General features: G+C 37.0%; 1 protein-coding gene and 1 long non-coding RNA gene across 53 annotated transcripts in view; one reads left to right on the forward strand and one right to left on the reverse strand.

Annotated features, from left to right (window-relative positions):
• The window catches only part of ank3b (ankyrin 3b), a 339,224-nt gene that overhangs the window by 155,682 nt on the left and 159,860 nt on the right, over positions 1-23,682 (reverse strand). For all 51 annotated transcript variants that reach the window (XM_087274508.1, XM_087274497.1, XM_087274509.1 and 48 more), the window contains 4 exon segments: positions 10,767-10,868; positions 10,019-10,117; positions 6,316-6,414; positions 576-674 (listed from right to left, as the gene is read on the reverse strand). In XM_087274508.1, the coding sequence (XP_087130634.1) occupies positions 576-674; positions 6,316-6,414; positions 10,019-10,117; positions 10,767-10,868 (399 nt within the window).
• Positions 912-6,369, forward strand: LOC147841273 (uncharacterized). 2 transcript variants are annotated; one of them, XR_015503866.1, is made up of 3 exons: positions 912-1,360; positions 3,690-5,428; positions 6,156-6,369. It is a non-coding gene; the product is annotated as an uncharacterized LOC147841273 (long non-coding RNA). The 2 variants fall into 2 exon arrangements; XR_015503867.1 differs by having other exon boundaries at positions 3,715-5,428.

Here is a 23,682-nt window from a genome sequence, read left to right on the forward strand (position 1 = left end):
AACTGCGCCACTGCCTCGCCCTTAAAATTATTTCAATATTATTTCTTTTTCATATTATGGTTTTTACTGCAGTCTTTATTGCCACATGTATAAATTCATAATAACTGCATTTATTTGAAATATACTCCGATATCAAACAAATCACAGAATGTTTTATGCGAGCAACATTAAGATGATGAGCATGCTGACATCAAAATGCTGAAATCCACCTTTTTATAGTTAGAATCTGAATTTCAAATAGACCTTGATTCTCTCCAACGTGGATCATTAACATGCAAACAGCTCTTGAAACATGAAAGCATTCTCTGGTGCATAATCACCATCTAAGAGACACAAGGGCCCGGTACATTCTCAAGGACAGTGACGTCTGGCACCCTGCTCTGTCATGCACACACACACCAGGCATTCAATAACCTCACTGCGCAACTAGTGTCTGCCCGCTGCCTTGAAAAGCACAGCAAGGTCAATGGGTATTCTGAGTTTGTGCGTATCACAGCTAGAGGTGTGATGATGATTCAGAGGGCTGCCGCGGTGAGGGAAGTGATGAATGGACGGGAACAGAAGGTTCTGCTCACCTCCGTGGCGATGCTCTGACTGGATCCATTATCCAGTAGGAATTTGACGACGTCCAGGTGGTTTTCCTGGGCAGCCATGTAGAGTGGCGTAAAGCCATTCTGTAGCAGAAACAAAAACAATGCTTAGACTTCTATTTCATTCAAATGCTCTTCCAATGTATTGAGCAAACATACCGTACAGCACACACACATACATCCCATGATTCGAATGTTAATTAGATCACAACACTGCCTCATTTGCAGGATCGTACCGCAGTTATCATCTGTCAAACAAGCTTAGGATCTGAACTGGAAAACCCCTTGGGTCAATTTAATGCAATTCTTTTTTCTTTTCTTAATATTGTGGCTTCAGTGAGATTTTGTGGGTGCTAAAAAGTGCTGGTAACACTTTAGTTTAGGGCTGCTTGACATTGGAAAAATTTAACATATTACGTTATGATATTTTAAGATAGTTTGTTAGTCTGCAGTATAAAATGCCATATGAATACAATTTCACCAGAGGACTCTCTTTAGAAAGATTTATTATTAAATGTATGGGTAACACTTTATAATAACTACACAATATAAACCATTTATTAAGCATTAGCATCTAGTGAATTCATTATTTGTTAAGCATTAACTCTACATTAATAAACGTTAGTAAGCAGTTTACAACTACAGCTACAAATGCTGTATTCTTGTATACTTGCAACCACATGTATAATGTGCTTAATAATTGCACTTTCATACTTTGTTAATGGTTTATTTTTCATTACTAAATGAAGTATTGCATTATTTACAAACCGGTTGTATTTAAGAGTAGTTGGAGGTTTTTAACATAATTCAGAATGAGTTAGTAAATGATTAATAAACTATTGAAATCAAGATTTATACATCTTATTATTCAGGCATATGTTAACGGTTACTATGTATGTTAACAAATGCTTTATTAACTCAACTTCATGCAGTTTTGTGACCTAATCTAAAGTTAGGACTATTTATGCTTTATAAATCCCTTATAAATGATAATTAAAGGTTTGATATCAAATGAACAATAATCATTGAAATCTTATCTAAAAAGTCAAATTATTGTAAATATTAAACATTGCTGAATAACAGGAGTGTCAAAATACAACATAAAATTGTATAAAACAACAATAATATAATAATTTAACAATATAAAAAGATGCAATGTTTAAACTGTACAGTCATTTTATTTTAGATCAGGTTGCACAGATTTACTTTTCATTTGATACAGTTTCATTCGTGAATCTTCAAATAATTATAAATGAATAATGTTGTTTATGTACTTCTTTCATTTTTAGAATTTAGCTGACTCTTTAATTGTCATTTATAAGGCATTTATAAAGCATGAATAGTCCTCGCTTTCGATTAGGTCACAAAACTGCATGAAGTTGAGTTAATAAAGCATTTATTAACACATTGGTTGATTTCAATAGTTTATTAATCATTTACTAACTCATTCTGAATGATCTTAAAAAAAACACCAACTATGCTTAAAGAGCCCATATTATACATGAAATAGGGTCATATCCTGGTTGTAAGGGTCTCCAACAACAGTCTAATATGCATGCAAGGTCAAAAAACACTTTCATGGTCTTATAATCTGCATTTATTTTTACCTAATTATCCCAGCGACTCCTGTATGAATCGTCCAGTGATTCATTTGTTCCCAAACCCCTCCTTAGCGCGAAGCTAATCTGCGCTGATTGGACCGATGACAGTCTGTCGCGATTGGTCGACTGCCTTCAGTCAGAGAGGGAAATGGCCAATAGCTAATCAGCAATTTAAAAAGTAATCACAGTTCATACACGCTCGATAGTATAGACGTGGATTTTAGCTGCCACACTATGGCGAGTGGATAGTGCCACGGATAACCGAACGAAGGAGACAGTCGTGTACTGGCCATACCACACACACACAAAAACACACACACACCTCCGGATGACAACGCTCCCGCTTCCGCCCGCACCCGCCAGGTTTTAGCCTGAGAACCCGCTCCGTTTTCTGCCCGCCGCGCCCGGTCCCGCTAGAGCGGAGAACACAACCAAAAATCACCCAGTATACAGTCCAGACAGCCAAGCTGTCGTTCGTTCGTTCGCTCTCTCTCTCTCTCTCTCTCTCTCTCATACGCGCGCGTGCGCACTAACACACACACAAGCACCACGCAGACTCTCTCTTTCTAATTCGCATAGCAATATCCGTGATATTGCTAGACAGCCCGCTCCCGTCCCAAATTAAACCCGTTACCGACCGCTCCCGCGATTTATTCGGAAATTTATTCCCGCGGCTGTCCCCGCGCCAGATTTCTGCGGCGCGGGAATAAATTTCCGAATAAATCGCGGGAGCAGAACTCTAGCACGGAGCTCCATAAACAAACAGCACGCGTCGCGTTTTTAACGTGACTTTGCACGCGATAAGATAAAATATCCAGTTAACCTGATACAGTACACGCGGTTACAAGTAACAAATCACAACTAAATACATTTGCAAGCAAGAGTAAACGAGGCAACAACTTTAACCGCACGTACTTACACTTGAGAAATGGAAGAAACCCATCCTGACGTCCATCAGTTACTCTTTACTGATCCTTCCTTTAACAAACTCAGATGAAGTATTCTTTGTAGCATGTAGCTTCCAGAAGTTTCCAACTGCTTGGTTATAATGCTGAGGTTTCATCTTTGGGTAGAGACTCAATATATCCATCTGCAGTGTGACTTCAATCGACCGGCATGTTTGTGTGCGTGTGTTTGTTGGTGTGCGTGTGTTTGTGGGTGTGTGTGTGTGTCTGGGTTTCTGCGTCAGAGGGCGGGGCCTCAGGTTTGAAATCTCCCGGGTTTGCGCGTGCACGTGAATAACTTGGTTTCGTTCGTACGTCATGGCGAAACACCTAATGAGTCGGTATCAAGGCGACTCGTTTGAAGCACTATGAGTCGACTCTTTTATAGATGAATCAACAGTTTTAAACACTGTATTCTTACAGATTTAAGCCTTAGCTGGATACTTCGCTTCACTTAGAGCTGTGTTACACACTACATGGAGGGGAATTTTCAAAAACCCATAATATGGGCTCTTTAAATAACTGGTTTGTAAATAATGCAATACTTTATTTAGTAATGAAAAAAAATCATTAACAAAGTATGAAAGTACAATTATTAAGCCAGTATATTCATGGGGACTCTATGCTGCTCAGTGAGCTCCGTCTTTTAGATGAGACGGATGAAACCAAGGTCCTGACTCCCTGTGGTTGTTAAAAATAACAGGATGTCCTTCGAAAAGAGTAGGGGTTTAACCCCGGCATTCAGGCCAAATTTGCCCATTGGCCTTTGTCCATAATGGCCTCCTAACAAACCCCATATCATAATTGGCTTCATCACTCTGTCTCCTCTCCACGAATCACCTGGTGTGTGGTCTGGCGCAATATGGCAGGAAATTCCCCCCAAAAATGTGTAAAGCGCTTTGAGTTTCCAGAAAAGCGCTTTAAAAATGGAAGGATTTATTATTACTGAGATTTTACTTAGACTTTTTTTTTTATATACTTTTTGGTTATTTATTTGTACATACTGTATATTGTTAGAACTGGGACACTGTATATTTACTTTGTACTGGACATTATCTTCAACACTATTGTAAATAAATACCACATTTCTGTACACTTTCAGAACAGGCAATCGGTTCTTTTTTATTTTTATTATTATTATTTTTGTGGTGTCAGGCCTTTAGATCACAACCTATAGTTATCAATAGTAATTAGCAGCCCCAAAGAGAATCTGCTAATATTTCTCACATCGAAAAACTTGCAGAAGTCTGTAAAATGGCTTGTAACACATTAAAAAGTGTTCTAAATTAAACTAGTACTCTGTTTTTTTGTTATTAGAGTCATCAGATACAGTGTGTACCATAGCCAAAATGAGTTAGGGATGAAGGTGAATAGCTAGCTAATGCTGATAAATTGAGGGTGTATTTTATTTATATAGGTATTTTTAGATGTTACAGTGCAAAAAGAAGACCGTTGTGAAAATACACTGATCCAGCAAACCTCTTTTAAAAACATTTCCAATCAGCCTCCTGGTTCATTCAAGTGTCTCTATTTTAGGCACTGCGGTGTGAGAAAGCAGAACCAGGCTGCACTTGTGATAAGTTCTTGAGATAAAACACAGGCTGCCTCTTGTCTCTCATCCACATGTGTGTGTGTGTGGGTTTAATTTTGGACTCCCTGTGGGTCATTTCGGTGACAAGGCAAAAATGCGCTACTACAGCCCAACGACCATCCCAGCTCTCAAATCCCAACTGTTTCTCCTCAAAGCGGAGACATAAGTAGGTTATACTTAAAGCAGCACTTCTAAATCCTATTAGAACTATCTGAGGACACGCTGAGGACTTGAGAATGTAAACTTCACTCAAAGATCATAATGCAATGCATGTGAGTATTAGCATGAAGCGATTTTTATGAATGGTCTCCTACTGTACTTTCATGGCAGAGCAACAGTTTGAATCTTGCTTAAATTGGTTAGAGAAGATGAATGTGGGTAGAATGGTGGCTCAGTGGTTAGCACTGTAGCCTCACAGCAAAAAGGTTGCTGGTTCGAGTCTCGGCTGGGTCAGTTGGCATTTCTGTGTGGAGTTTGCATGTTCTCCTCGTGTTGGCGTGGGTTTCTTCCGGGTGCTCTGGTTTCCCCCATAGTCCAAACCATATGCTAAAGGTGAACTGAGTAAACAAATTGGCTGTAGTGTATGAGTGTTTATGTGAATGAGTGTGTATGGGAGTTTATATCATAAAAAAAAAGACCCACAGTGGCTTCTCCTACCACAGCAAATTCCATTCTGTCGAAACCAGTTTATCAGAAATAGGGGTGTCAAAATGAATTGTTTCTTCGGTGCACTGCGATGCAGACGCGGACAATTCGTTATCGGTTCAGTAATAATCATAACCGGTTATTATGTATTGACGTCATTTATCTCCTATGCGCGGAGGCGAGCGCAGGTATTTACAACACTCAGCCAACTCAGGGCCGGTCCGTGGCATAGGCACCATAGGCAAATGCTAAGGGCGCTGTTTATCCAGAAATGAGCGCGGTTCAGTTGGTTTTGTTTTCCATATTCCTGACACACATTCAGTTGTAGATGGCAATAACTCAAAAACCTCTTGCCCTAAAAAGATCTAAAGTGTGTTTGCTACAAAAAGACAAAGCTGGTTATGTTTCATAGCCGGGAGAGCTCGCGCTGAGAGGAGCTCTCAGTAAGAGACCATCGGAAAAGTGCTTATTTTTTTTTCGTTTTTCTGCTCTGCTCAGCTCGAGCTCTCCCTGTTGCGAGGGCTTAAGTATGTGTGTGTGTTTGTTTGGTGCTGTCTATGTTTGTGTATGTGTTTGAATGAGAGACAGTGTGGTGCTGTGCATCTGTGTGTTTATACAGACAGCATGTTATAGCCTCCACCCTAAAATATAACACTGTATATGGAAAGCATCGTCAATACACCGTGATGCACCGAGATATCGAATTGAACCGAATCGATGGCATGATAATCGTAACCGAACCGAACCGTGAGACCGGTATAGGTTCACACCTCTAATCAGAAAGTGACGATTTTGTTTGCTTTTACTCTTTGGATGGAAACGTTGCTTTATTCGAGCGTGTTTTATGAGATGTTCCAGTTTTGTGCATATGTTTAATGAGCATCTTTGGATTCAGTGTCAGCATCACTCACTTGCAGTAAGCCTACGTCAAGCTCTGACTCTACCTGAGACTGTGCGTTGATATTGGCTCCATTATTCACAAGTTCCTTGACGACGTCCGCCTGTCCGGCGAGTGATGCTATGTGCAAAGCAGTGTTTCCTTTCTGGAAAAAAAAACAACAGAGTAGAGCAGATTAAGTGAAGTTTATTCATAAACTAATTTCGAGAGGATCATGTGCTTATGATTTATCACGGCTGATCTCTTATTAGCTAATCACTATCTTCCAATCATATGAGCCCTAAGCTACATTAAATAACCCCAGTTTTCAGTCCATTTTATCTTCGTTCGTTTATCTCCTCCTTTACCACTGATCTGGTGGCACGGCGGCCCGGTGGTTAGCACTGTGAGCCCCACAGCAAGAACACTGCCACCCATGTTCCCGCCAGGCCGGTAGGGGTTTCTGTGAGGAGTTTGTATATTCTCCCCATGTCCGCGTGGGTTTTCCACGGGTTCTCCGGTTTCCTCCCACCATCCAAAGACATACAACATGCATAACAATCAAGCACTTGTCTAGCCCCTTTTCTCAAGTGTTCTCTTAGCTACCGCAGCCGGGAAATTCTGAGATCCACCGAGCTCAGGCTCCCCTCTCGCTCTGCAAATGGGAGGAAGGGATCCTCGAGCCCGGGGCTCTTTGCCGGGACAGCATGCCAAACAAGCTTTTGATAGATCATCAGCTAAGTGTGAACTCTTGAACTCAATGTGAAGAGACCCAATGTTAGTTTTTTTAAAAAGACAATGTTTCCTTACTGTTTCTGTCACTACAGAACACAAATTTTAAGAATTCACTTTGATAATCAGAGACTAGATCAGAGGCTTAAATGAGAACTACTTTAAAAAAATAAGATTATAAGTAAGTCTCTGATACTCTGATAGAGTATGTGAAGTTTCAGCTCGAAATACGACAGAAATAATGTTTTATAACTCTCTGAAATTTACGGATTGCCGGAAGGGACAACATGGTGGGGAAAAAAAATGGTGGAAGAAAAAAAAAAAACTTTGATTGGAAAACATATTTTTACGTTTTTTTTTTTTTTCCCTCGCAAAGATGTTTTGCATTATCTCGCAAAGATGTTTTGCAATATCTCGCAAAGATGTTTTGGAATATCTCGCAAAGATGTTTTGCAATATCTCGCAAAGATGTTTTGCATTATCTCGCAAAGATGTTTTGCATTATCTCGCAAAGATGTTTTGCATTATCTCGCAAAGATGTTTTGCAATATCTCGCAAAGATGTTTTGCATTATCTCGCAAAGATGTTTTGCAATATCTCGCAAAGATGTTTTGCAATATCTCGCAAAGATGTTTTGCAATATCTCGCAAAGATGTTTTGCAATATCTCGCAAAGATGTTTTGCATTATCTCGCAAAGATGTTTTGCATTATCTCGCAAAGATGTTTTGCATTATCTCGTAAAGATGTTTTGCATTATCTCGTAAAGATGTTTTGCATTCTCGCAAAGATGTTTTGCATTATCTCGCAAAGATGTTTTGCATTATCTCGTAAAGATGTTTTGCATTCTCGCAAAGATGTTTTGCATTATCTCGCAAAGATGTTTTGCATTATCTCGCAAAGATGTTTTGCATTATCTCGCAAAGATGTTTTGCAGTCACTCACAAAGATGTTTTGCAATATCTCGCGAAGATGTTTTGCAATATCTCGCGAAGATGTTTTGCATTATCTCGCAAAGATGTTTTGCAATATCTCGCGAAGATGTTTTGCATTATCTCGCGAAGATGTTTTGCATTATCTCGCAAAGATGTTTTGCAATATCTCGCAAAGATGTTTTGCATTATCTCGCAAAGATGTTTTGCATTATCTCGCAAAGATGTTTTGCATTATCTCATAAAGATGTTTTGCATTATCTCGCAAAGATGTTTTGCATTATCTCGTAAAGATGTTTTGCATTATCTCGCAAAGATGTTTTGCATTATCTCGTAAAGATGTTTTGCATTATCTCGCAAAGATGTTTTGCATTATCTCGTAAAGATGTTTTGCATTATCTCGCAAAGATGTTTTGCATTATCTCGCAAAGATGTTTTGCATTATCTCGCAAAGATGTTTTGCATTATCTCGCAAAGATGTTTTGTATTATCTCGCAATTTTTCGCATTATCTCGCAAAGATGTTTCGCGTTATCTCGCAAAACTGTTTCTCCACAAACACTTACTGTTCACTTCATTCATGTAAACCCTCCCCTTTTTGCCGAAATTCTCTCGTATTTTACCATTCTATCCCACTTTCTTTACATTAAAGCTATTCGTTGACTGTCGCCTTTCATATGCAACCACTGAACCAGTGAATGCATGTATAAGCGCTGACTGACAGACGCGCTCCGTACAATAAATTAATCCCAGATCAGCTTCTTTACACGCCATTAGTACATAAAGTGACACCTCTGTTATCAAACAAGTGAAGGGCAGCAAATAAATCTTTAGTTTTGTTTAGCTTGATAACAGAGGTGTCTCTGTAAGAATCCACAGATCTCTACTGAAAGCATTCCATTACTTTAGTAACTGTTTGTGCTCATTTAAGAGAAAATTAGCTGTTTAAAACAAAACATGCAGGACGGACATGTTTACATATTATTCAGTGTATTTGTCTGTTTAAACATACACCCGAATCCCAAAGTGTCCTGCACTTTTGCTCCAATGTAAAATGGCGTGTACAGAAGCTGATCTGGGATCAGTTTATTGTACAGAGCGCGTCTGTCAGTCAGCGCTAATACATGCATTCACTGGTTCAGAGGTAGCATATGAAAGGCGACGATCGACGCACAGCTTTAATCTAAAGAAAGTGAATGCAGACATTTTATTTTTTATAGTCAGCGTGCTTTCAAGATTAAAAATATAGTAGAAATATAGGAAAATACTTAATGATAGGATGATAGTGGGACAGAATGGTAAAATACAGAAGAATTTCGGCAAAAACAGGAGGGTTTACATGAATCAAGTGAACAGGACTTGTTTGTGGAGAAACAGTTTCGCGAGATAACGCAACAACATCTTTGTGAGGGAACGCAAAAAAGCCTTAAAAATATGTTTTCCTATCACTGTGTTTTTTTTCTACCAACCAGTTTTTGTTTTTTCCATCAATTTTTTTATCTTCCACCTATTTTTTTTTCCCCACCATCACATCCCTTCCGGGTCTCCGTAGAAATTCGCCCTTTCAGGTTTTGTGACATTTTGGTGACTGTCGCTTTAAATTCAAATGAGATTGTGCTGTTTTCAGAAGAGGGCGGAGCTACTAATGCCAATGTGTCAGCCTAGTGGCAGATTCAAAAACAAGACTAATGTCCTATGCTAATGAAGGAGAGATCATCACTAATGGGTGGGGCTTTCCCCCTCTGATGACACTTACAAAGAGAGAATTTCAATCAAAGTGTTTCTGCAGACTGTGTCTATGAAGTGTGATTTCAAAACATAAAATAATAATTTTTTACCATAAGAAGCTGATTATATTCACAGACTTTTGCCACACAACTGTGTTTAAACCCCTTATTAAAGTGATTTTTGCATTTTTGCTTCTTTAAAGTCCACCTGAACATTAGGCAACCTTGACTTTGAAGACTTGCTGATGCAGCAAAAGAAATCACGCACATATGAATAACACATTTCTCATCTTTAATTCATACGCTTAGATTTCTAGACCAGTGCACATGGTGTCTTTATAGTGGCATGTTGTAGTATGTGATGTGGTGTTGTGGGTTTTACCTTTGTTGCGGCGTCCACCGTGGCACCAAGTTTAATAAGCTCCGTCACAACCTCCACGTGGCCTTCTTTGGAAGCCAGATGAAGAGCGTTCAACCCATTCTGCACCCAGAGAAACAGACAAAGCCCACATTAAATATATTACTGACTATTCATATATGATCAGCATGAGGCATTTTATGAACAGAAAATGTTATTATATGCGTTGACATTTCATTTAGGCCGTCCTCAACCACACTACATTTTATATTACAAAATTTGTTTTAATGTTGTTAGATTAAACATTTTAGAAACATCAAAAACTGTATAAAAAAATTATAAAATAAGTTTTCACTGTTCTACTTTTTCAGTTTTTCAATATAATCATTTCAAGCATGATATAAAAAAAATAATTCTAAAAAAAAGTGCCATTAAATCATAAAAATAATCATGTTTTTGACTTTTTATGTGTTCTGCTTACATTCTTATAGACACAAATAAAATCATATCTGTGAATAAGCATTATGCTCGCCAAAAGGCTGTTTATTTGAACAGAAATACATTAAATATGTTTTTTTTTTAATATTACAAGTTTAAATGGGATCTTAAGGGTTCGTTGTCTGAAATAAGCTTTCCATTGATGCATTCTTTATTAGGGTTTGAATGCATATTTGCTGAATAAAATCCTTAATTTCTTTTAAAAAACATTTAAATGTTTATATACAGTGTCTAAAATACTGTTTTTCTTTTTACAAAAAGGAAGATAAATGACCTGATTGCAGATGTTGATGTCCACACCAGTCTTTATATAATCGAGGGCTTTCTCAATGTTTCCAGCCCGGGCCGCTCTGAGGTAACTGGCATTACTGTCAGTCTGAAACAGACAGAAAAACAACAATAAGATCTTACTATTCGCAAGCCCTGATTAGTTCAAAGACACAAATAACATGTGCAAACACTTTCAATTATCAAGGAGAAGAAAAAAAAAACATAATCATAGCCCAAAACACAATCAGCAGACTCTGGAATCTTTACTGCAGGTGTTGCAACTATTCTTTTTCAGAGAGTCGTGTTAAAATAGCTGTTTGTGAATTTAAAACGTTTGCAAAGTTTTAAAAAATTAATGGTAGCAAAAGATATACTGTCTCAAAAATAAAAGAGAACCAATTCTGAATTGCCTGAGACGAGTCATGAGTAATTACAACCAGAATAAACTTACTGTATATGTAAATAAATTACTAAATTAATAAAATAAAATAATAATATACTTTAATAATAATAAAATAATAATATACTTTCGGAAAAGTATTATTTGCAAATTGTAAATAGGGAAATCATATTAGCAGCCCATAACCATTAAGTACAACATTGTTCATTGTAAATTAAACAGTGCTAATGTTGTTTAAAAGTCGTATACGTGGTAATTAATATAGAGAGCTTGTCATAGCTGCTGTCACTGAACGAATGTGCAAAGATAAAACCAACTTTTCCTCAATAAAATACCAAATAAAATGTTTCATAAATCACAAACCAAATCTACTTTGACCCTCAAACCCTGTAGCTGTTTCTGCCTAAAAGAGACTCGTTTGTGTTGTTGACATCACGAAGGCAAAACGAAGAAATTACAAACGATAACGTTAGCCTATTAAAATGAACGGCTTACAATACAGAAATTGAATCAAGTCAAAAATCGTATTCACTTTTTGTTCACTGTATATATAATCTAAATACACATTCATTCAAAGTTACAATAGTTTATTTAGTAAAGAGCCGTTTTCATATTTATTTCAAAGTGCGTTCAAACCAAAACAAAACAAAAGCATGATTCTGTTGAACAGCTCTTCGCATTTACGAGCAAGGGGCGCCCCCTAGTGGTTTGGCAGAACTAAGCGTATAAGGAGGATAGGGTCTGTGTAAATGTTAGTCACCTTCCACAGAAAAATTTTAAACAAATATGGGGGAAAAAATACTTTAACGGGATGATAGCAAGATACAATAGTGAAATATAGGAGAATCCCAGGAAAAATGAAAAGGTTGACAGGTTTGCATGCACTTCCAACGAACAAGAATGTGGACTCAAATTCTTGTGGTAAAAATTATGTAATTGTTTCCTTGTTTCGGATATCATAACAGGATAGTATCAATTGTTTCTGACAGACACTGTAAGTAGCAGAGGAATTACAAAAGACTAGGCCTCCAGGGGACCAATGAGAGCAAATGTAGTCTCCGCCAGTCCTAATCCACTCTACCTACACCGAGCTGGGATCAAACCAGCGTTATTTTTTTTTTTTTTTTGCACGGGAGTTGGCTGCTCCAACAATGAGGCTAAACACCATGGCCTATAGCCTCTATTGAGCACCTTTTCAGGTTCAGAGGAGTGAGGTTTACCTGCACAGCACTTCACTAGCTGGCCTACATTACACTTACTCCCCTAAACCTCACTCACTCCCATCCGGGTCACGGCACCAATGTAACTAGTTTTTTTGCATCTCTGCTGCTTGTGTAAATTAATATCGACCTTATATATCAACCTTATACATCGACCTTATATATTTATACAGTATATATCAACCAGCCCTTGTGCACTGGCTTCTTCATCATACACATTCAAATTATTTTGTCCTTAAGGTAACAGAGGGGACGCTCTACATGTAAAACTATAAACAAATGTTAACCCCTTCCTAATAGTATTTCAATGTGCTCTGTACTAGTTCAATATCAGCAAGTGAAAAGATACAATATGACCCTTTTACACAAAGATGGCTCTCAGTAAGGCGGGTTTAGAGATACCAGATCCTTAAATGAACCATTTTACACATTGTGAGAAAACAATGCTGATGCGGTGACGATTATTATGAGAAAATAATCGGTGTAAACATACAAACTGCATTGGCAGCTCTTGGGTAGCAGGCAGTGTTGGGTTAAAAAAAGTAACATATTCCAAGTTAATCTTAGTCTTAGAAAAATAAAATATATATAACAAATTTTTGTGTTATTTTTGATTCAATATACAATTTAATTTTCATTATATATGACTTAACAAACTACTTTTTATCCAACATTGAAAACAGCGCACCAATATCATCAAAAGAAAGAGAAGTTCAAGACAAAATAACAGCCTTCCCGTCCTCTTTTTCCAAATATTTCCCAAGTGATGTTTAAAATATGCAAGTATGCAAAGACAACCATACACACAAATGAATACAAGTTTAAATAAAGCACTGATTTAATTTTAAAGTGAGTCCTTTCATTGGACACTCTGAACTAATTCATAAAAAGGTATCTGACTTAATCAAATGCAATAAAACCACTATTTTATGCACTGAACCTTAAGGGAACGTTCTCAGTCTGAGCACTTGGCATGCTCACAAGCTGCCCCATAAGGAAGCTGTCAAGAACGCCAGCGATCTAGCCCCTGCAGGTTGCTGAAAAACATTCACTATCACCCAAACTACAATTCTGCCACTGAGCTGCGCTACATTACCCACCATGCACCTCTCACACACACCAGTTCCAGATAACCACTGATGTATCTCATTGAGACTGATTAGTTAGACCAGGGGTAACCAATCCTGGTCCTGGAGGGCCGGTGTCCCAGCAGGGTTTAGCTCCAACTTGCCTCAACACACCTGCCTGGATGTTTCAAGTATACCAAGTAAGACCTTGATTAGCTTGTTCAGGTGTGTTTGATTAGGGTTGGAGCTAGTTGTAGTAATGGTGAAATGAAGCTTTCTGAACTAGTAAAACGTTCGACTCTGAAAAATGTTTGTTACTCAAAGCTTTGCAAATCAGAGCTTGATAAGGACCTCTGCTGGTCAAAGTGTGGGAAAGCACTGTGTTGCAAAAATGTCAAACATTCACATCTGACCAACTCATTCATGGAGTAATACAACAGTAGTAATATAAACAAATTACTCGATTACTGTAGTTTTTTACATATAAGGTATGTTACATTACACCACAGATGACTGCAGTAAAATCCAAGGTATTCAAAAACAGGTCCAACACCCGCACACTCGTTTCAAGCAGGGATCGAACCGGGATTCCTGCATGGGAGGTGAATGCTTTAAGGAAGAAGTTATCAGAATGAGGCTTAGGGGCTGCCCTCGTCAGCTATCCTCAGTTACACACTATACTACAATATGCAGTGACCTTCTTTGAAAACAGTTGTAAATAATACACTAATACACTTTAGTAAGGTCCAAAAGATTTTTACCATAAATTACTATTGTATTTTAGTTGAATTACTGCTTCGCGGGACCGGTGCGGTGCTTTGAAACAGTAAAAATGTATGTAATCGGCTCCTAATCTCTCGCTATACACTTTACTGACCCATGAGGGTGTTTAAACCTTTGCATCGAAATTCGAAGCAGTCATAGGCGAAAATGAAGCTTCGGACGCCACTGATAAATTGATTATGGCAAAATAAATTACGCTTCGGTACACTGCTTCACTGCGAGATTTTTTTTGATACATGCTTTGATGCCTCAGTGCACAACATCATATCACTAATATGTTGTAAATAAACTGCATTTGCACCCTCACCTCCACTGTACTCGGACTCCCTTGTTACAAGCATTGCTACACTATAATGTAAGGATACACTCCCAAAAGGCAAGGAAACCAAAAACTTAATATTATTAAAATTATTGCAATGCTCACAATGTTGCTGTTTTATATTGCCTGTAATATTATTAGTAATATATCAGTATTATTGAATATGCTGTATATTGCACTGTCCCACTTTCTAATGAGGAAAGAGGACTGATGCAGGTTTTGTTGAGGCCTTTCCAGAACAGGCTGCATGTGTGATGAGAGAGAGAGAGAGAGAGAGAGGGAGAGAGAGAGAGAGAGAGAGAGAGAGAGAGAGAGAGAGAGAGAGAGAGAGAGAGAGAGAGAGAGAGAGAGAGAGAGAGAGAGAGAGAGGGAGAGAGAGAGGGAGAGAGAGAGAGAGAGAGAGGGGGAGGGAGGGAGAGAGAGAGAGAGAGAGAGGGAGAGAGAGAGAGAGAGAGAGAAAGAGAGATGTTCAAAGGAAACTCCCACACACTGCAGAGGTTGAGCCTGCATTACACACACACAATGATTTTTCTACATGCTATAGAATCGAGACACAAGCCAGACACTGATATTGCCGGAGGAAGTGAAAGACTGAAGGAGTATAAAGTGATTAATGATGAATCAGATTGAAAAACGTACACTTCAAACATTTGTAGATTGTTTGAATGGATTATTAGCACAGCCTCCAATGATTTATATAAAAGCCGAAGTGTCGTTGCTGCATCAGTACAGCATATGTTAGGGAAAATTTTTAAATAAAAATGTTAAAAAGTACAAAACAAAAAATCAAGCAAATATATATAAATATATAAATATAATAAATATACAAATACGTATATATATATATATATATATATATATATATATATATATATAATATCTAGTTGAAATTTTGTAGTTTGTAATTTTTTCCCCAACATTTCACATGAATTTAAACATGAAATATTTCTATTTCTAAAGATGTTTGGTGCCAAAAATATTGTTTTAATAAATTTATCTGTTTAATAAATCTGTTTTGATAAAATGCCCCAAAATATATTAACTATATTCACTGAGAAATGGAAGATAATGTCCTTATAGAATGAGTACAATGAGCATACCCCATTTTGAAAATTAATATTTGACATTCTTGTTGGTAGAATCTAACAAAATAGCATTAATAATGCATTATTTTACCATGTCAGAAAGCTCAAGAAGGTCGCTGGTTCGAGCCCCGGCTGGGTCAGTTGGCATTTCAGTATGGAGTTTGCATGATCACCCCATGTTTGCGAGGGTTTCCTCCGGGTGCTCCGGTTTCCCCCACAGTCCAAAGACATGTGGTACAGCTGAATTGCATAAGCTAAGTTGCCCATAGTGTATGTGTTTGAATGCAAGAGTGTATGGGTGTTTCCCAGTGTTGGGTTGCAACCGGAAAGGCATCCGCTGCGTAAAACATATGCTGGATAAGTTGGTGGTTCATTCCGCTGTGGTGACCCCTGATTAATAAAGGGACTAAGCCGAAAAGAAAATGATTGAAAGAATGAAATTGTTTGTAGTGTATGTGTAAGAATGCAAGAGTGTATGGGTGTTTCCCAGTGTTGGGTTGCAGCTGGAAGGGTATCTGCTGCGTAAAACATATGCTGGATAAGTTGGGGGTTCATTCCGCGATGGCAACCCAGATTAATAAAGGGACTATGGTGAAAAGAAAATGAATGAATGAATGAATAATTGAATGAATGAATAAATGAATGAATGAATGAATGAACATATAAAAATGGTTCAAAGACCATACCTGGCAAGGATTTGAACAGACTAACACGCATAATAATTTGTCCGACTTAGTGTGTTTTACTTCAAACTTAACAAGTTTGATCTTTGAGCAAATGCTTTCCCATCCCAATGTTGACAGGTATGGTAAAGATGCTAAACCAAAAGCAAAAAAAGTATATAAAACAAATGAAATATTAATAAAACTCAAGTATATCAATGGAATAAAATAAAATAACATTGTTGTGTATCATTCGCTTTTTTTTTTTAGCAAAATCTGTATTATGTTTAAACGGTATATAAAAGAGTCAATGTATATCGATCTGTAACATGAACATAGAGTGAAGCTTTTGAAAACCGATCCCCAGTTTTAGCTGCTCTAGTATTTGATGTGTTGTCGGCTGTGGGAGAGAGAGAGAGGGAGAGAGAGTGTATGGATTGGGATGTGGACGGCATGTGTGTGTGTGTGTGTGTTCATGTGTGTGTAGGGTGTGTCTAGACTACAGCACTGCAGCAGCAGCAGCAGACACACCCTCTGTCTGTCCATCTCTCTCTCTCTGTCAGTGTGTGTATGTGTGTGTCAGGACACTGAACGTTTGGCACAGAACCACACCTTGCTCTTTGATCTACAGTTATTGCATTTTTATTTGTCACATTACACTCGACTCCCTGTTGAGTTATTGGACAGGAGTTGTTTTATTTCATTCATTTTATTATTATTATTATCTTTTTTTTTAAGAAACATACAGACCTAAAAAACAGAAAAATGGAGCATGCACAAGGAGGAATATCTGGCATTACTTATGTATTAAAGTGAAAAAAAAAAATCTTCCAGGCCACATTCATTTATTCATCACTTTATTTAAATAGCTGAGACCAATAGAATTTAAAGAAGAGATGTTTTAAACCACTTTAATATTGCCAGTTTCTGTATTTTAAAAGCTAGAGTTAAACAAATACTTTAACTTAGCAGTTTTTTAAAAGAATATCTGCCAAAATATTTGGTATTTTATGCTTTTTGTTATTAAATGTACACCTTTAACATGTGACACTGTAAAAAATGATCTGTTATTTCCATATTTTGTGATTGACAAATGTTTCCTGTGTTTTTACAGTGCATCTGGAAAGTATTCACAGCGCTTCACTTTTTTCATATTTTTTATGTTCCAGCCTTATTCCAAAATGGATTAAATTCATTTATTTCCTCAACATTCTACACACAATACAATGTAAAAAAATATATTTTTAGAAATTGTTGCAAATTTACATGAACAAAAATCACATGTACATCAGTATTCACAGCCTTTGCTGTAAAGCTCTAAATTGAGCTCAGGTACATTCTGTCTCCACTGATCATTCTTGAGATGTTTCAGCAGCTTAATTGGAGTTCACCTGTGGTCAATTCAGTTGATTGGACATGATTGGAAAATGCATACACCTATCTATATAAGGTCCCAGGGTTGACAGTGCATGTCAAAGCACAAACCAAGCATGAAGACAAAGGAATTGTCTGTAGACCTCCGAGAGAGGATTGTCTCGAGGCACAAGGCTGGGGAAGATTAGAGAAACATTTTTGCTGCTCGGAAAGTTCCAATGAGCACATTGGCTTCCATCATCAGTAAGAGGAAGATGTTTGGAACCACCAGAACTCTTCCTAGAGCTGGCCGGCCATCTAAGCTGAGTGATCAGGGGAGAAGGGCCTTAGTCAGGGGGTGATCAATAACCGAATGGTCACTCTGTCTGTGCTCCAGCATTCTTCAATGGAGAGAGGAGAACCTTACAAAAACCATCTGTGCAGCAATCCACCAATCAGGCCTGTATGGTAGTGTGGCCAGACGGAAGCCACTCCCTGCCTGGAATTTGCCAATAGGCATCTGAAGGACTCTCAGAAAATAGGAAAAAAATTCTCTGGTCTTATGAGACTAAAATTGAACTCTTTGGAGTGAATGCCAGGCGTTACGTTTGGAGAAAACCAGGCAACGCTCATCACCATGCTAATACCATCCCTATAGTGAAGCATGTTGGTGGCATAACTGGAAGACTAGTTAAGATAGAGGGAAAGTTGAATGCAACAAAACCTGCTTCAGAGTGCTCTTGACCTCAGACTGGGGCGACGGTTCATCTTCCAGCAGGACAATGACCCAAAGCACACCGGCAAATTGTCAATGGAGTGGCTTCACAACAACTTGTTGAATGTCCTTGAGGGGCCCAGCCAGAGCCCAGACCTAAATCCTATTGAACAACCCTGGAAAGATCTGAAAATGGCTGTACAGCGTCACTTTCCATCCAACCTGATAAAGCTTGAGAGGTACTGCAAAGAAAAATAGGCAAAAATTCCCAAAGACAGGTGTGCCAAGCTTGTGGCATCATATTTAAAAAGACTTAAGGCTTGTGATTGCTGCCAAAGGTGCATCAACAAAGTATTGAGCAAAGGCTGTGAATACTGATGTATATGTGATTTATTTGTAATAAATTTACGACAGTTTAAATAAATCTTTTTTTCTTGTTGTCATTATGGGGTATTGTGTGTAGAGTTTTGAGGAAAAAATTAATTTAATCCATTTTAGAAAAAGGCTGGGACATTAAAAAATGTGGAAAAAGTGAAGCGCTATGAATACTTTACCAGATGCAGTGTAAGCATGCATAAAATCTCCTTCATATTCATAACATAGCCGCTTCATGATTATAAAGGTTATAGTATAAGTCTGACTAAAAACATTTTAAAAAAAGAACTTTAAACATCATAAGCTACTGATATGCTTCTGATATTTATACAAAAATAAAATACAAGTCACTTTGAATTATAATATGCAAATGATTAAAAAAGAAAATGTAGTTTACTGGAGTGAAAAGCACATTGATACATCTGACGAATCAGCAAATGCACCAGCAAAACCAAATGGATGAAAAAAAAAACAAACGATGAGAAGGATGGAAAAGACTTTGCTACGTCAGGTTTGCTAAGTCAGGTGAAGTCTGACAGGGCGAAATCATCCATTACTGCTCCTCTGATCACTTCCTGTTTGAAGAAATCCCTGCACTGCTTCAAGCTCCCTGACATTTCCCTGCTATATTCCTTCTCCAGCTCTGTTTTTACATAACCGCAGCCCGTTTATCCGCAGAGTTACTGTTTATTTGTGTTTCTGTCATTACAAATGTCAGCTTCATTATCAGACATGGGAATCTGAGCAATGACCTTCACCGTCAGCCACCGTCAGTAGATTTGCTTGCCATGCTGCTACAGTATGTTGTTACAAGGGCACAACCATGTTTATCATACATATATACAGTTGAAGACAAAATGATAACCCTCCTGTGAAAATTTAATTCATATTAAAACATTTCCCAAGAGCTGTTAAACAGAATAATTTTTTTTCAACACATTTTAAAACATGATTTTCAAGAGTTTCACACTTATCTGATAATAGATAATAAAGCTTGTTCGGCATACTGTCCTGGGAGAGAGCCCTGAGCTCATAAGATCCTCGAGCCTGGGGCTCCCTCCCGTTTACAAGGCGAGAAGGGAGTTTGAGCTCAGGTAGATCTTGAGAACTTCTTGCTGTACTGGCTAATGAACAGATAGTGATTGCTGTTTAGAGATAACTACTTACTAGGAGCATGTCTATGGTGCCGATTTGGATTAGTCAATTAACTGAAGTTGCATGTTTTTGGATGGTGGGGGAAACTGGGGAACCTGGGGGAAACCCACGTGAGCACAGGGAGAACGCGTAAACTCCGCACAGAAACGTCGGCTGGCTTGGTAAGGACTAGAACCAGGGAGGTTCTTGCTGTAAGGCAACAGTGCTAACCACTGGGCCACCGTGCCACCCATCTAGGAAAGAAGGAGGAGTGGGTGTGGAAGGAGGGGGGGATTCTTCAAAGCGAAGATGGCTGTCATTTGGAACTTGGGGTATTTATAGTGGCTTAGGAATCGTCTGATTGGTGAATCATAAACTGAATAATGCGGGGCCGGCCACAAGCAGTCATAAGCACGTGATCCTCTTTAATTAGTTTAGTTTATTAGATTAATTAAATCTAATAAATAAATATTAATTGATCAAATAGATATTACTTAAATTAGCTTCTAAATAAACATCACTTAGTGGTTTTAGAAACTAATTTCCAATAAGCCAATTCTTTTGTTTTTTTAGTGGCGACAGTGTGATCACCAGCGATCTAGCGGCTGCAGATTGCCATTTCATGGACTACAAGATCCAGTCATGCACCGCTTACACACATGCTCTTCACACACACACAAACACCAGTGTTAATAGACGTACAATAATTATCGTATTTGTACGATAATTTCAACTTCTGTATGATGTATGATCAATAATAAAAAATCTTATAATGTACAATCATTTCAGAATTTTATGGCATTTAAAATGAATATCATTGTAATCTTAGGGCTTCTATATTTATTGATCTAGTTGCATCTTTTGTTTACTGTCTGTGAAAAGAACGTGGAATTAGACACGTTTTCTGTATCATCTTACATTACATGATAATAATAGTAATAATAATAATGATTATAATAACAATGATAATAATAATGATAATAATAATAATAACAATAATAATGATAATAAAAAATAAATAATAATAATAATAATAATAACGATACTAATAACAATAATAATGCTATAATATTAATAATGACGATGATGATGATGATGATAATAATAATAACAATAATAATAATATAATAATGTTAATAATAATAACAATAATAATGATATAACAATAATAATAATAATAATAATAATAATAATAATAATAATGATAAAATAATAGTAATAATATAATTATTATTATTATTATTTTTATTATTATTATTATATTTATATCATTATTATTGTTATTATTATTTTATTATTATTATTATTATTATTATTTGTATCATTTTTATTGTTATTATGTCATTATTATTGGTAATATTACCATTGTTGTTATTATTATCATCATTATTATATAATTTTTATTTTTATTATTATCATTATTATTATTATTGTGCTTATATCATTATTATCGTTATTATAATTATTATCATCATCATCATTTTTATTATTATGTTCTTTAAAACTGAATTGATTTGATGTACAGTATTACTTCCGAACAAAATATCAAACAATTATTCAAACAAAATACATTTCATCACACATAATCAACAAAAATATTGACTTATCCATATCCATTTAAAATCACGAAGGAATTTAACCAGTTCAAAACAAAAGAAAGCTCAATAAGCTTACATTAGCTGCCTTCTTCAACCTTTTCATACATGATTGTAAATGATTGCATTCTGCAGTTATCAGGAACGTTCTCTTTTTAAGTGTACAGATTCAGATGAGCACATTCACTCATTGTTTTACACACACATGTGGTCGTTTGTGTTTATAATGGGATTTGCCTGCAGGGAGCGGAAAAAGAGCAGTGTTTTAAGCCATCGAAAAAAGCTGTCAATTGGCAGTGCACACACACACACACAGATAAGCGATTGTGTGATGTGATGTGTGTGTCCTCATTCTTGACGCTCTTCAGTGTGGAGTGCAGATACAGCAGGACTACAGAATGAAACGGCGTCTCGTGTCAAGCGTTATGAGAAAGACTCAGTGGCTTAAAACTGAACATGGAACATGAAAATAAATGTAAATATAAAGGTAAATAAATATACAGTTGAAGAATTATTAGCCCCCCTGAATTATTAGCCCCCCTGTATATTTTTTCCCTAATTTCTGTTTAAAGGTTCACGAAACCCTAAAGTACTTTTTTTTTTGGAGATTTTACTAGATTTGTGTGTGTTGAGCATCTGTTAAGACAATGTTAGCACCTGTCAGCTTTGTTTATTCTTTGGGGAAAACTGGATAATTTTGAGCTTTTGTCAGTTAATTTCATCTTCCGGGTTTAAAATAATTTCTGGGGCGGGATCAAAATCGACGAGGTAGCGCAAAACACCAAGTGCAAAGATGACGCGTTGGTTTCTCATTATTATTCATAGCTGAGTTTTATTGTCCTATGAGAAGAGCCAGTTTTTTAATTATTCATGACTGCACATGCTTTCCGAAGGCAAGGCAGACCTGCCAGTGCCAAGCTTTGAGACACATACCCACGGCACAAAGTATTTAGCGGCATTGTTGCATGTTTCTCCCTGCGATGCTGTCAGGGCCGATATAGCAAAGCTGTTTGTGTGCAGCAAGTATTTTTGTCGGGAGAGCAGTACGAGAATTGGAGAATGGCGGAAGCTGTATTTCATCAGGAGTTTGTTCACATTTAGACACATCGCCATGCTGCTGTGTTTGCCTAAATCCTCTAGATTACCAATAGGGCTAATGGTTAAAATAGAGCAAGAGACCTGCTGCACTGAGTCTGCATTCAGACCCGGGGATTGAGGGAGAAGTCCTCATTTATAGTGTTTATATGAAGAGGATTATCTTTATAATGACATAAATTGTGGTTGTGTGTTTATGAAATTACGAATAACAAATGTAGCAGGGCATTAAATTACTGTTTATTTCTTTGCATTTTAACTTTATAAACTATAAAATCATGTCTCCTCACGGTTTGTGTCTCATTTTGTGAGCCGACTGACAACAGTTGTTCATTCCCCTCCTTCTCTCCTGCTGGCCACGCCCACTCCCGCCTCTGCTCGCGGAGCTCCACGCCCATTATCATGCATCTTTTGAAAAAATTCTGAGGTAGACCTGAACTGAAAGCTGGGGGTGTCATGACCCTCTGATGTAGAGAAGATTTTGTTCAACACATTTCTAAACATAATAGTTTTAATAACTCATTTCTAATAACTGATTTATTTTATCTGCCAGGATGACAGTAACTAAATATTTTTCAAGACACTTCTATACAGCTTAAAGTGACATTTAAAGGCTTAACTAGGTTAATTAGGGTAATTAGGCAAGTTAGAGTATTTAGGAAATTCTTAGTATAACGATGGTTTGTTTTGTAGACAATTGAAAAAAATTATTGTGTATGAGGGCTAATAATATTGACCTTAATATGGCTTTTAAAAATTTTAAAACTGCTTTTATCTTAGCTGAAATTAAACAAATAAGACTTTCTCCAGAAGAAGAAAAATATAATAGGAAATACTGTAAAAAAAAATCCTTGATCTGTTAAATATATTTCAAGAAATATTTTAAAAAGAAAAAATAATTACCGGAAGGTGAATAATTCTAACTTCAACTGTGTAACTGTGTAAGGTGCAGGTATCTGATTCACTTGCGTAAGCAAAATCAAACCATTTTATACTCTGGGATGTATTAAGTTAAATATATTAAACACTTTCCAATAAGGTTGTATTACACTGTAAAAAAATCTTGCTGCATTAATTTTTTAGTCAAATCAAATCAACTTTTTTAGTCATCTCAACT

This window comes from Danio rerio, chromosome 12, assembly GCF_052040795.2.
Source record: "Danio rerio strain M-AB ecotype USA chromosome 12, GRCz13ab, whole genome shotgun sequence".
Classification (NCBI taxonomy): Eukaryota; Metazoa; Chordata; class Actinopteri; order Cypriniformes; family Danionidae; genus Danio; species Danio rerio.